Raw genomic sequence first — 13,920 nt, forward strand, 5'->3', positions numbered from 1 at the left:
TGACTAGGGCAGAATAGAAACTTTAAATCTATAAAAAGTATACTTACCTCAAAACTTTATCTTGGGCTGAAACTTCTGCTTCCAAATTTATAATTTGTTCTTCTAAGATTGGCACATTGGCTGCATGTTGTTGAGAAGATTCAAGCATAGAGACCTAAAACAAACAAAGCAGTTCTAGATGGTGCAACTCAGTGATCTTTCTCATTCTTTTTTTTCCCATTTTTAAAGTTTTCTTAAAAAAAAAAAAAAAAAAAAAAAAGTTTTCAACAAAAGGGAATGTATTGCCCTGGCTGGTGTCACTAAGTGGTTAGAGTGTTAGCCGGTTGTGGGTTTGATTCCCAGTCAAGGGCATGCACCTGGGTTTCAGGTTGATCCCAGCCCCAGTACAGACAGGTATGTGCCAGAGGCAACCAATCAATATGTCTCTCTCACATTGATGTTTCTCTCTCTCTCTCTCTCTTTCTCTCTCCTCCCTTCCCTTCCTCACTTCCACTCTCTAAAAAAATCAATGGGAAAAAATATCCTCAGGTAAGCACTAACAACAAAAGAGAAGGTATTACTTTAAAAAAGAAGAGCCCTAGCCGGTTTGGCTCAGTGGATAGAGCGTCAGCCTGCAGACGGAAGGGTCCCAGGTTCAATTCCAACCAAGGGCACAGGTCGGGTTATGGATTCAATCCCCAGTAGGGGGCATGCAGGAGGCATCCAATCAATGATTCTCTTATCATTGATGTTTCTATCTCTCCCTTCCTTTCCCTTCCTCTCTGAAATCAATAAAGAAATAAAAAATAAATAAACAAGAAGGTAAATAAGTTATATTTCCTTTAAGAAATAAAAACACACAAATTTGTAATCTTAAGATTTTAAGCTTGCTCTCCCTCCCAGGAGCACAGCCAAGCCTTTCCCCTACCCCTCTTCTTCCCCAACAGGCATGCACCTGCTATACTCTATGGGACCCCTAAGAGGTTTGAAACCAGGGTAGGGATGGGCAGCAGTTTGTCCCAGGCAAACCCCCTAAACCTGTTTCTACGGCCCCCTTTCCTCTGACTTCTTAGGAGCCAAAGCAGCCCAACCTAGCTTATTTCACTATCTAGTCCTTTGGTTAGCCTAGGCCCTTTCTTGTTTCATTTTCCCCAGCTTATTAAATGTCCTCTAAAATAAAACTTAAAAAAAGATTTAAAGAAGCTCTGACTTATCTAAATGCACAGATTATACAAGTTTCTCTGAGTCATTTTCATATACTAAGTTCATATAAAATTGATTCCATATATATTGATACTATATTATCATAATAAAAATTATTCATAACACATTAAAGCAATACAAGAATATTTTTCCAATTATAAATCTTCATGTAATTATAGTGATTTTCTGTTAGCATAGTCACCATTTTAAGAAACATACTTTTGTTCTTGACTGTGTTAATTCAAAGTGGACAGATTCTATCTTAGTCATTAAAGAATGATTCTGCGAAACCAAACAAGCATTCTGTTGTCTAAGTTTATTAAGTTTCTCTCGAAGACTTTTTATCTCCTGATCCATAGCGTTAGAAGATGAAAAAGATATCTGAAAAATAAAAAAAGATCTATTATTGATTATTTCATGAAGCATTACATGATATTAATGGGAAATGATAAACAATTAACTATAAAATAACTAAGTAGCTCAGAAAATGAATTAAGGTATTTAGTGAGTGTTGGTAAGGAGCTGCGGAACAATCAGTTCCCTCTTAGGTACATGGAGGTTCATGTACCTAAATAGGTACAGCTTGAAACTTTGGAAAAGTTCTTGGTATTATCAACAAAGGCTAAATATGCTAAGATTTAACAGTTTTACTCTGGGTATAAATCTGAAAGAAACTTTTATTTTTTGCACCTGAAGATATAAAAATATTCATAGCTATATTATCCATAAGAGACAAGAAACCAAATGTTCCCCAACAATAAAATGATTAAATAAACTGCATATATATTTATATTACATTCTTTTTTTAAAATATATATTTTATTGATTTTGTACAGAGAGGAAGGGAGAGAGATAGAGAGTTAGAAACATCAATGAGAGAGAGTCATCGATCAGCTGCCTCTTGCACACCCCCTACTGGGGATATGCCCGCAACCAAGGTACATGCCCTTGACCAGAATCGAACCCGGGACCCTTCAGTCCCCAAGCCGACGCTCAATCCATTGAGCCAAACCGGTCTCGGCTATATTACACTCTTTTGAATATATATTTTACAATAAATTATTTTAATTTTCATAAGGGTTAAGATTTTCAAAACCTGATTTAATTATTATTACTTTAAAGCTATTTTGAAAGGGAACAAGCATTCTATTTTATTATTTTTTTAAAATACATTTTTATTGATTTCAGAGAGGAGGGAGAGGGAGATAAAAACATCAATGATGAGAGAATCATCAATCATCTGCCTCCTGCACGCCCCCTCCAGGCATGTGTCCTTGACTGGAATTGAACCTGGGACCCTTTAGTCCAGAGGAAGATGCTTTATCCACCAAGTCAAACCAGCTAGGGCCTGATTGAATTATTTTAAATAACATATTATACAATTCAAAAATGAAAACTATAGAAAAGAAAAAGCACACACTAAGTCTCATTCCCAAGTTAGTAGTTACATAACAAAGGTTTTAACGTTACCATTTATATATTTTAACACCACTCATACATCAAAAAATATGAAACAGTTTACATAGGAATTATTAACTTATAATTTAAGTAAATCTAGCCTTCAAGTGTTTCCACATGCATATACAAGCAATACAAATTATCCATGCAAAAAAACTACATACTTCATATCTACTGATTCTGGATCTACAGACTCAACCATCCACAGATATTTGGAGGCCACCATTTTGATTCCAAATTCCCTACACGAAATGCCTGGTGAAGCCACAGAAACTGTCCCTGCTACAGAACAAGAGTTGCCACAGAACCAGGTTCAGACAGGGTCTGAAACAGAATCTGACAATGATGAATCAGCACCAGAGCTTGATGAAAACATTCCATACAGGCAACCATACAACAAGCCTAGCTGGCAGCAGCTCCTGCTGAAATCAGTGAAGAACCAGTCAGGAAGGAAAAGAGAGCCAGAGTGAAAAGAAGGCACGAAAATCTATGTCCAAACTGGGTCTTGGCATAGATTACAGGAGTTATTAGTGTCACTATCCAGAAATCTAAGAATATCCTTTGTCATCATAAAATCAGATGTCATCCTTTTTGGAGAGATTTCAGAGGAATAGTAGCATGAGAGTGCACCTTTTCCTCTCCCCCTAAAATTTCAATAAGTTAACCAACTATAATTCAACAATGAAATCCCTGCTCAATACAGACACAGGTCTGAGAGACCAGCACACTGAAACACCTAAAGGTGGGCAACTGGGAAGAAACGGAGAGATGAGAAGGGAGGAAAGTGCAGATGGCCTGTAGATACAGTCCTGTTAGCTGGGAGCTCCTTGCTCAGCTACAGAGAAAGGAGAGAAAACCTGTGGTAGCAGGTGCTTCCTTTGGTCAGAAGGAATAGAGAGCTGCAGAGGCAGTCAATCAAGGTAAGCAGACTGGAGCAAAGAGTGATTGAGCTAGCAGATGCCTGTCAGAGCACAAGGTTCTGCCAGGCAGCTCTCCACTGTCAGGCTGAACGGTGTTTCAGACATAAAAACAAAGCCACAGAGCCCTGCCTCTGCCATTTAGATTCCCAAAACTCACTTCCCATTGCCATGGAGTCCAAGAGCATATTATCTGTAAAGCAAGAGCTGTTGGCATTGAACTAGTTTTCCACTGTGATTGCTCCCTGGGAGGAGTATTTGGCGTGGAACCCTGGAGTCTTCAAGGCTGAGGTACAGGAACACACGTGCGCGGAGAGGACAGGCGCTGAGTGCCTGGCTAGCTATCCCAAGTGGGAGAGAGAAAGAAGCTCCCGACTGCACTGAACCCCAGTTCCAGGCGAGACCCCAGGGATCCAGACTCATACAGGGGGAATCTGGACTGTCAGGAAAAGAGAAAAGCACACAGAGACTCTGGGGAACTCTCAAAGTCAGAGGTCCAGAGGCGTGCGTGAGAGCGCGAGCAGAGAGGACTGACTGCTGAGTGCGCTGCTGGCTTTCTCTAGCAGGAGGGAGATGGAAGCTCCCGACTGTACTGAATTCCATTTCTGGGCAAGAACCTGAGAACCCAGACCTATTTGGGGAGAAACTGGACTGTCTGGCAGCGGGCAAAACTCGAGGGCAGTTTTCTCTCGGAGGTGCTTGCAGCAATTACTGAGGGACACTAAGACCCAGGGGCCTTATAGGGCAGGGCTGACAGAAAACCAAGACTGTCTGCTCCACCATGAGACTCCACGCCATCCAAGCTAAGCCCAGAGGTTTTTGCAATTTTGCAAGTCTTCTCTCACAAGGATGTCTCTAGCACAGATATTCTCCCAGCGTAGACACAGCTGATTCTCACAGCCAATTGGCCTGGAGGTCAATTCCTCCTAGTGATACCAACAACAATCAAGACTTAACTACAAGGCTGTGCACACAGCCCACAAAGGGGTGCACCAAGAGTGTCTACCTCAGGTAACTGGAGAGGCTGAACCACTAGGCCCATTAGGACACCTAGCATACAAAGCTATTCTACCAACTCAGGGAAGCAGTGAAAATGTGGAGACAAAGAAACAGATCACAATGAAAGAAATGGAGAAAGGCAAATGACTGGATATAGAGTCAAAACCATGGTTATAAGGTTTTTCAAGAATTTCCTAGAAAAGGCCGATAAATTTAGCGAGACCCTTGAGGATATGAAAAAGAACCAAGTAGAAATTAAACATATATTGAATGAAATAAAAGATATTATACACAGACCTAACAGCAGACTAGAAGACCACAAGAATCAAGTCAAAGATCTGAAATACAAAGAAGCAAAAGACACTCAACCAGAAAAACAAATAGAATACAAAAATTTGAAGATAGTGTAAGGAGCCTCTGGGACAACTTCAAGCATACCAACATCAGATATGGGGTGCCAGAAGAAGACAGAGAACAAGATACTGAAAACCTATTTGAAGAAATAATGACTGAAAACTTCTCCCACCTGGTGAAAGAAATAGACTTAAAGTCCAGGAAGCACACAAACCCCCCAAAAAAGGAATCCAAAGAGGACCACTCCAAGACACATCATAATTAAAATGCCAAGAGCAAAAGACAAAGAGAATATTAAAAGCATCAAGAGAAAAACAGTTAATCTACAAGGGAGCACCCATACAATTGTCAGCTGATTTCTCAACAGAAACTATGCAGGCCAGACAAGAGTGGCAAGAAATATTCAAAGTGATGAATAGCAAGAATCTACAAAGTTATCATTCAGAATTGAAGGTCATATAAAGAGCTTCACATATAAGAAAAAACTAAAGGAGTTCATCACCACCAAACCAGTATTATATTAAATGCTGAAAGGTATTCTTTAAGAAGAGGAAGAAAAATAAAAAAGTAAAGATAAAGATTATGAACAACAAATACATATCTATCAACAAGTGAATCTAAAAATCAAGTGAATTAAAAATCTGATGAACAGAATATAACAAAATCAAGGGCATAGGAAGGGAGTGGATTGAACATTCTCAGGGGGAAAGAGGTGTAGGGAATGTGGGAGAGACTGGACAAAAATTGTACACCTATGGATGAGGACAATGAGGGGAGGTAAGGGCAGAAAGTAGGGTGGGAAACAGGTGGAGGGAAGCTATGGGGGGAAAAAAGAGGAACAACTGTAATAATCTGAACAATAAAGATTTATTAAATTAAAATAAAGAAATGATGCAAAGGGAAGAAGAGAGAGGCCAGAGAATAAAGAAAAATGAAAGATCTCTATGAAACCTATCTGAGTCCATCAGAAAAATAGCAATATTAGAATTATAGAGGAGGAATACAAGGAACATGGAATGGACAGTCTATTAAAACAAATAGTAGATGAGAAAGAACTAAGTTCTCTAATCCAAGAGGCAAACAGAACACCTAGTTACTTCTCCAAGGCACTTGGTAGTGAAGCTGTCAAAAATTAATGAGAAAAAGAAAAAAATTAATGACAAAGAAAAAATTCTCAAAGCAGCCAGGGAAAAGGAAAAAGTAACCTACAAAGGAAAACCAATCAAAATTTCATGTCACTTCTCAGCAGAAACTCTACAAACCAGCAGAGAATGCAACCAAATATTCAAATGTTTGAAAAAGAGAAATTACCAATCACTAATAACATATATAGCACAATTATCCTTTAAGTATGAAGGAGAAATAATGATGTTCCCAGACATATAGGAGCTGAGGGATTTTATCACCAGAAAACCTTCATTGCAGGAAATATAAGAGGAGTTATCTACCTGAAACAAAAAAACGTAAGGTCACAAAACCAAAAGTAAGATCACACACACACAAAAAAAAACACAAACACACACACACACACACACACACACAAAAAAAAAAAAAAAAAAACTTACAGCATAAACAGGGATAATCTGACAACAAAACATGAAAGTAGAGGGAAGCAAGGTCTGAATTAACAAAGGAAGACGAAGATCAAATGCACTCAAAAGAAAAAAAAAATTTGGTATATATGTCACTTCATTTTTTACAAACCTAATGATAACCACAGACAAAAATTCCCAAACCAGGATATAGAGCTTAAAAAAAGAAGAAACAGAGGAAAGATGAATGGAATACCACCAAACAACTGACAGAAATATAAAGGAAAAGAACCAATGGAAGCCTAGAGCTACCAGAAAACAAAAGATAAAATGGCTATAGGAAATTCTCATACATCAAGAATTACCCAAAATGTAAATGGCCTGAACTCACCAATAAAAAGGCACAGAGTAGCAGAGTGGATAAAAAAACAAAACCCATTCAATGATGCCTATAAGAGACATGTCCAAGATGCAAAGACAAAGGTAGATTCAAAGTAAAAGGGTGGAAAATGATTCTCCAAGCAAACCACATCCACAGGAAAGCAGGTCTATCCATACATATATCTGACAAAATAGATTTCAAGATAACAAAGATAATAAGAGACAAAGATGGACACTTAAAAATGATAAAAGGAACACTACACTACATCAAGAAAGCATAACACTTCTTAACATATATACACCCAACGAGGGAGCACTGCAATATATAAAACAACCACTAGATCAAATGGACATAATTGACATTTACAGAACCTTTCATTCCAGAATATCAGATTATACATTCTTCTCCAGCGCACATGGAACATTCTCAAGGATGGACCATATGTTGGATCACAAAGCTAGCATTACCAATTCAAGAAGATTGAAATTATACTAAGCATATTGTCTGACCACGATGCCTTGAAATTAGAAATTGATTGCAAAAATGAAGTAAAAAACACACACAAATTCATGAAGACTAAACAACATACTACTAAAAAATGATTGGGCCAAAGAAGAAATAAAAGATGAGATCAAAAGATATATAGAGACAAATGAGAATGACAATACAACATATCAAAACCTCTGGGATGCAGTGGAAGTAGTAATAAGAGAGAAGCTTATATCACTATATCATCAGATCTAGTTCAAGAAACAAGAGAAATCCCAATAAACAACTTAACGCCACATCTTAAAGTACTAGAAAAAGAAGAAAAGCAACCCAAGGTCAGCAGAAGAAAGGAAATAGAAAACTATTAGAGCAGAATTAAATGAAATAAAGACTATACAAAAAAAATCAATAAAGCAAAGAGCTGGATCTTTGAAAAGATGAATAAAATTGACAAACCCCTGGCTAGCTAGATTCACTAAGAAAAAAGGAAAAAGACCCTTATAAACAAAATCAGAAATGAGAGAAAAATTACCACAGATATCACAGATATACAAAGGATCATACTAGAATATTATAAAAGACTATATACTACCAAATTCAATAACCTAGAAGAAACAGATAAGTTCCTAGAAATATATAACCTTCCTAGACTAAATCATGAAGTATTGGAAAATCTAAATAGACTGTTCAGCAGTGAGGAGGTTGAAACAACCATCAAAAACTTCCCAAAACCAAAAGTCCAGGCTTCACCAGTGAATTCTACCAAACATTCAAAGAGGATTAAAAACCTATCCTATCAAACTCTTCCAGAAAATTGAAGAAGAGGCAATGCTTCCTAACACTTTCTATGAGGCCAATATAACCCTGATTCCAAAACCTGGCAAAGATAAGCCAAAAAAATAAAACTACAGACCAATATCTCTAAAGAATACAGATGCAAAAATCCTAACCAAAATACTAGCAAATAGAATACAACAGTATATCCAAAAAATAATACATCATGATCAAGAGGAGTTCATTACTGAGGCACAAACAAGGATGGTCCAACATATGCAAACCAATCAACATAATATATCACATTAACAAAAGAAAGGATAAAAATCACAGTCTTATCAATAGATGCAGAAAAAGCATTTGATAAGATACAACATCCATTTATGATTAAAGCACTCAATAAAATAAGAATAGAAGGAAAGTATCTCAACATACTGAAGGCTATATATGATAAACCCTCAGCTAATATCATACTTGATGGTGTAATACTGAAAGTTAGGGCCTGATATTCCCAAATATTTTTTCCCCATAAGCAGCCATAATTTTATTAATTAAATGGTACAAATTTTAAACCAAACTACAGTAACTCTTTCAAAACACTAAAAAAAGGTCCTCCTTTTTAGATAATTACATTGTTAATTCCATAATTGTATTTACAATTTCATTACTGTTCTTCCAGTCTTGTACTGCCTTTGCTCCTGTCAGGAACAAGACAAAGATATCCACTCTCACCACTCTTTTTCAATCCTAGCGGCCCCGTGCATGAATTCGTGCACAAGTGAGCTCCCTTGGCCTGGATGGCAATTGGGGTCAATGGGGGCGGGGCAAGCAGCTGGGGGGAGGGACCACAGGAGGCTGGTCCACTGGGGGAAGGACCACAGGAGGTTGGTGGGCAAGGGGGAGGGACTGCAGGAGGTTGGCCAGCCACAGGAGGTTGGCCATGAGAGCTCACTAACCATCGGGGGAAGTTCCTGCATTGAGCATCTGCCCCATGGTGGTCAGTGTGTGTCATAGCAACCAGTCAACCGGTCATTCGGTCATTTAGGCTTTTATATATATAGATAAAGCTGAAAGTTCTAGCCAGAGAAATAAGGAAAGAAAATAAATAAATAAAAGGCATCCAAATAGGGAAGGAAATCAAACTGTCACTTTTTGCAGATGACATGATTCCATATATAGAAAATCTTAAAGATTCCACCAAAAAACTATTAAAAATAATAAACAAATATAGCCAAGTTACAAGATACAAAATCAATGTGCAAAAATCCATTGCCCGCCGAAGCCGGTTTGGCTCAGTGGTAGAGCGTCAGTCTGCGGTCTGAAGAGTCCCAGGTTCGATTCCGGTCAGGGGCATGTACATTGGTTGCGGGCACATCCCCGGTGGGGGGTGTGCAGGAGGCAGCTGGTCCACGTTTCTCTCTTGTGGATGTTTCTGGCTCTCTGTCTCTTTCCCTTCCTCTCTGTAAAAAATCAATAAAATAAATTTTTAAAAAAATCCATTGCCTTCTGTATACTAACAACAAAACTTCAGAAAAAGAAATGAAAAAACAAAACACAATTTCCTTTGTAAATGCAACCAAAAGAATAAAAACAAAAAATTTGGAAGACCTATATACTGAAAATTACAAAGCTTTATTAAAAGATATTGAAAAGATACAACAAAATGGAAAAATATCCCGTGTTCATAGAATGGAAGAACCAACATAGTTAAAATAGCCATATTATCCCAAAGCAATATACAAATTTAATGCAATCCCCATCAAAATCCCAACTTCATTTTTAAAATAAATAGATTGAGAAATCATCACAGTTGTGTGGAACTACAAAAAGCTCCAAATAGCTAAAGCAATCCTGAGAAAAAGAACAAAGCTGGAGGTATCACACTACCAGACTCCAAATTATACTACAGACTATAATAACCAAACTATAATAACCAAAATAGCATAGTATTGGCAGAGAAAGAGACACATAGATCAATTGAATCAAATAGAAAGCCCAGCTATAAAACCACCTTCTATAAACAGATAATTTTGGAAAAAGGAGCCAGAAATACATAATGGGGGAATTCAAAGTTCAAGATGAAGCTGTCTCAAACATTCAAGAAAATATAGACTCCCAACTGTAGAAGGAGAGTGAAAAAGAAGAGGTTGATTAATAAGTGTAAAAGTTATAAGGACATGGAATTGGTCATGTCACAAGCAAATGTGTCCAGAGCAAAGGCAGTATGAAGAACAGTAATGAAATTGTAAATACTATTATGGAATTAACAATGTAATAATCTAAAAAGGAGGACTTTTTTTTTAGTGTTTTGAGAGTTACTGCAGCTTGGTTTGAAATTTGTACCATTTCATTAATAAAATCATGGCTGTTTGTGGGGAAAAAAATATTTGGGAAAATGACATGATGTGCATATGCAACCAAATGTATATATTCCTGCTGACCATGGGGTAATAAAGAACAGGAAGAAAAGTGCAAAGGGAGAGAAAAAGGTTCAGTAAGAAAGAGGGTTAAACACCAGGATATATATAAAATGACTGAATAAGTAAAAGGGAGAGAGAGAGTAAGTTCCAGAACAGGGAAGATATCTAAGGTCATCCACAAAATTTAGGAATAATGAAAGGCAAAAAAATGCCATGCTATAGCACCCTGATCCAGATTAAACAGTAAGTGTACTTTAACCACTTAATAAATAATTGATTACAGAAGTTTAAAAATGAATGATACACCAAATTAACTGCTTTCCTCTTAAGACAAACAAGAACCATTATATTTAAATTCAGCAAGTCTTGAGCACAGTGATAAAAGACTTTGGAAAAAAGGTATTTAAAAAAAAAAAACCTCAAATAAAGTATTTTAAGTAGGTAAAAAACAAAACCATTTTTAAATAGAGGTCTAAAAACTATAACCTTATCTCTTGGCTGTTTTTGAAAATCAGTACCGCTACTGTGCATTTTACAAATTTTTTTATAAGGTGAATAATTCAAAACTCCAAGCTGGCGAGGTTGAGAAAGATCTTCCAGAATCAGCCTTTCAGACCTTGATGGATTAAAGGCATAATCGGAAATTTCACTTGGACTAACACTAGAGAGAAAAAAAAAAAAAGATGTATTTTAATTCTTTGATAGTTTATTCACTCCAAATTTCTATATATTAAATAAGGAATAAAGTAAAGCTTTGAAATGCTGCTGGAAATTGGATTCACACTTAAGAACTTAAGGCAATGCTTCAACTGAAATTTTAAATAAAACATAATTAATTTTAAACTAGCAAACTTGTGGTATCAGTCTAAATACTCTCAAATTAATGGAGTTTAATTATTTTTCTATTTTGAAAGTTGTAAAAACTTTCATGGTAATTTAAAGCAAAACAAAAAATAGTTAATTTCTATAAAGCTGTAATGAGAAGTTCTATAGAATTTAAATGAATCAATTTTCAATATAGCCAGGGTCTAGTTATTATAGATCCCCTTTTCTAAACAATAGTGTGAACTAAGTATTTTATTAAGTAATTCTAGAGCTTCTATGCTAGAATTACTTGTTTCAAAAAGCAATCATAATAAATGAATAAAGCCCCAAATATGTATTTCATACTGTGTTTATGTGTGTGTGTATGTCTGTGCATGTATATACACACACATTCACACACACACACGTGTGTATATATATATATATATGTATATATATATGGTGCTTCCTTAATATGTAAATGATCTCTAATATTTCTATTTTCTCCTAAACTGAGTTATATTCAAAATTATAGAATATCATTTCCTATTATAGAAACATTAGAAATACTGCCGAAACTGCTTTGGCTCAATGGATAGAGCATCGGCTTGGGGACTGAAGGGACCGGGGTTCGATTCCGGTCAAGGGCATGTACGTTGGTTGCGGGCATATCCCCAGTAGGAGGTGTGCAAGAGGCAGCTGATCGATGACTCTCTCTCATTGATGTTTCTAACTTTCTATCTCTCTCCCTTCCTCTCTGTACAAAATCAATAAAATATATTTTTTTAAAAAAGAAACATTAGAAATACAATAATAATGAAATTCAGACATTTTACATTATTAAATTAAGTCATACACTGAATTCTACATGTGATTTTATTTGCTTACCTGGATAACTCTTCCCCTAAATTCTGCAAACTCCATTCTGTTACTTTTAGCTCATGTCTTAAGGAAGCAACATTTGCAAGCAAACTTTCTTCTTCATTGTCTTTCTTATAGAAGTTTGATGTATTAGATGCCATTTCTTAAAAAAAAGAAATGAATTTCTCGTACCTTGCCAAAAAGAACTTGTGGTATCAGTCTAAATACGATACTATCACATTAATGGAGTTTAATTATTTTTCTATTTCAAAAGTTGTGAAAACTTTCATGGTAATTTAAAACAAATTAAAACAAAAAATATTTGATTTCTCTGAAGTATAAAGCTGTAATGGAAAGTTCTATAGAATTTAAATGAATCAATTTTCATTATAGCCAGGGTCTAATTATTATAGATCCCCTTTTCCAAACAATTGTGCAAACTAAGTATTTTTATTCCATGTTAAAGATGAAGAAAATAAGAATAAGAGAGATTAAATAATATACTCAAGGTCACACAAACAGTAAGTAATGGAACCAAGATTTGAACCTAAGTCATCAGGATCCAAAGATCTTTTACTGTAATTGTCACACTGTAATTTTCTTATTATAGATCAATTTCAATATGATGTATTTGAAATTATATAATCACATTACAAGCTCTGGGTAGCTGATAAAATTGGTATTATTACAGTTATTCATATTTTCTGAAAGGCAACTTATTACCAAATAAAGATTATCTGCTTCTCTCATTCACAATGGTTATAAATTTTAAAAAGCACACACATTCACATCACAACCACAGAGATCAAAATGATGTTTGGTGGGTTACTCATGGAAATCCTATCTAATTAAAGAGTAATATGCAAATTAACCACTGCTCCGCAACAAAATGGCAGCGCCCATAGACACAAGATGGCGGCGCCCAGTCCTCTCATGCCCGCAGGAGTCTCCCAGTCCCAGGGAGGGCTGCTGCTGAGAGCAGGCAGCTTGCAGCCCGGGCTGTTGGCCTTGGAAACGGAGTTCCCCCTCCCCCCACCCCACCCAGAGTGATCCACTCCCAGCCGAGATCCTGGCAGTGGCCTGGGTGGCGATGCCCACCCCTGCCGAGATCTGCTCCCAGCCAGGACCAGGCAGTAGCCTGGGAGGAGGCGCACATCCCCCCCTGCCCTCAGCCTGCTCCTAGCTGTGGCCTGGGCCTGGGCTGTAGGCCTTGGAGGCACGCCCACACCACTTATCCCCCCTCCCCACCTCCCAGAGATCTGCTCCCATGGGGTGTGGGGGGAGAGAGAGATTCAGGCCTGGAAGGCAGCTGCGCCCCCCCCGCAGAGCTATCCCACCCAGCGACAGCCTGGGGTGTCAGCCTCCAAAGGGCCTGTGCCCCCATGGAGGCATTCCACACACACCTACAGCCTTGGAACTTCCCTTGCCCCCAGCCCAGTGATTGGAGATGGGAGGAGTGATATCTGGGCAATGCTGCCCAGCAAACCTCTCCCATTGGGTAGAAACTTCTGACCAGGTTAGGGAGGTAAATGGGTTTTGTTTAAAATCTTTAGAAACCACAAAGGAAATGTCTGAGATAGGGTTTCACATTGGAAGTAACGTACAACTAATTTCTGATGGCAAACAGGGACATTACAGTTACGTTACTGGAGAGTACTCCGGGGTCTGGAGGTTGACTCTGCAAGGGCCATGGTGGGTGCTCCCCACCTGGTTCCTCAGCACCTTGGGCAGGGCTCGAGCCCACCCAG

The 13,920-nt window shown here is 37.5% G+C and overlaps 1 protein-coding gene across 1 annotated transcript in view; it reads right to left on the reverse strand.

Annotated features, from left to right (window-relative positions):
• Positions 1 to 12,401, reverse strand: part of CCDC18 (coiled-coil domain containing 18) — a 125,974-nt gene extending 113,573 nt beyond the window's left edge. Inside the window, exons 1-4 of the mRNA XM_036448023.2 lie at positions 12,200 to 12,401; positions 10,994 to 11,168; positions 1,402 to 1,563; positions 48 to 154 (exon numbers count right to left, since the gene is read on the reverse strand). Of these exons, the coding sequence (XP_036303916.1) occupies positions 48 to 154; positions 1,402 to 1,563; positions 10,994 to 11,168; positions 12,200 to 12,333 (578 nt within the window). The 5' untranslated portion in view covers positions 12,334 to 12,401. The remainder of the gene's footprint in view (positions 1 to 47; positions 155 to 1,401; positions 1,564 to 10,993; positions 11,169 to 12,199) is intronic.
• Positions 12,402 to 13,920: the final 1,519 nt, after the last annotated feature.

This window comes from Pipistrellus kuhlii, unplaced genomic scaffold (genome assembly GCF_014108245.1).
Source record: "Pipistrellus kuhlii isolate mPipKuh1 unplaced genomic scaffold, mPipKuh1.p scaffold_m20_p_2, whole genome shotgun sequence".
Lineage (NCBI taxonomy): Eukaryota > Metazoa > Chordata > Mammalia > Chiroptera > Vespertilionidae > Pipistrellus > Pipistrellus kuhlii.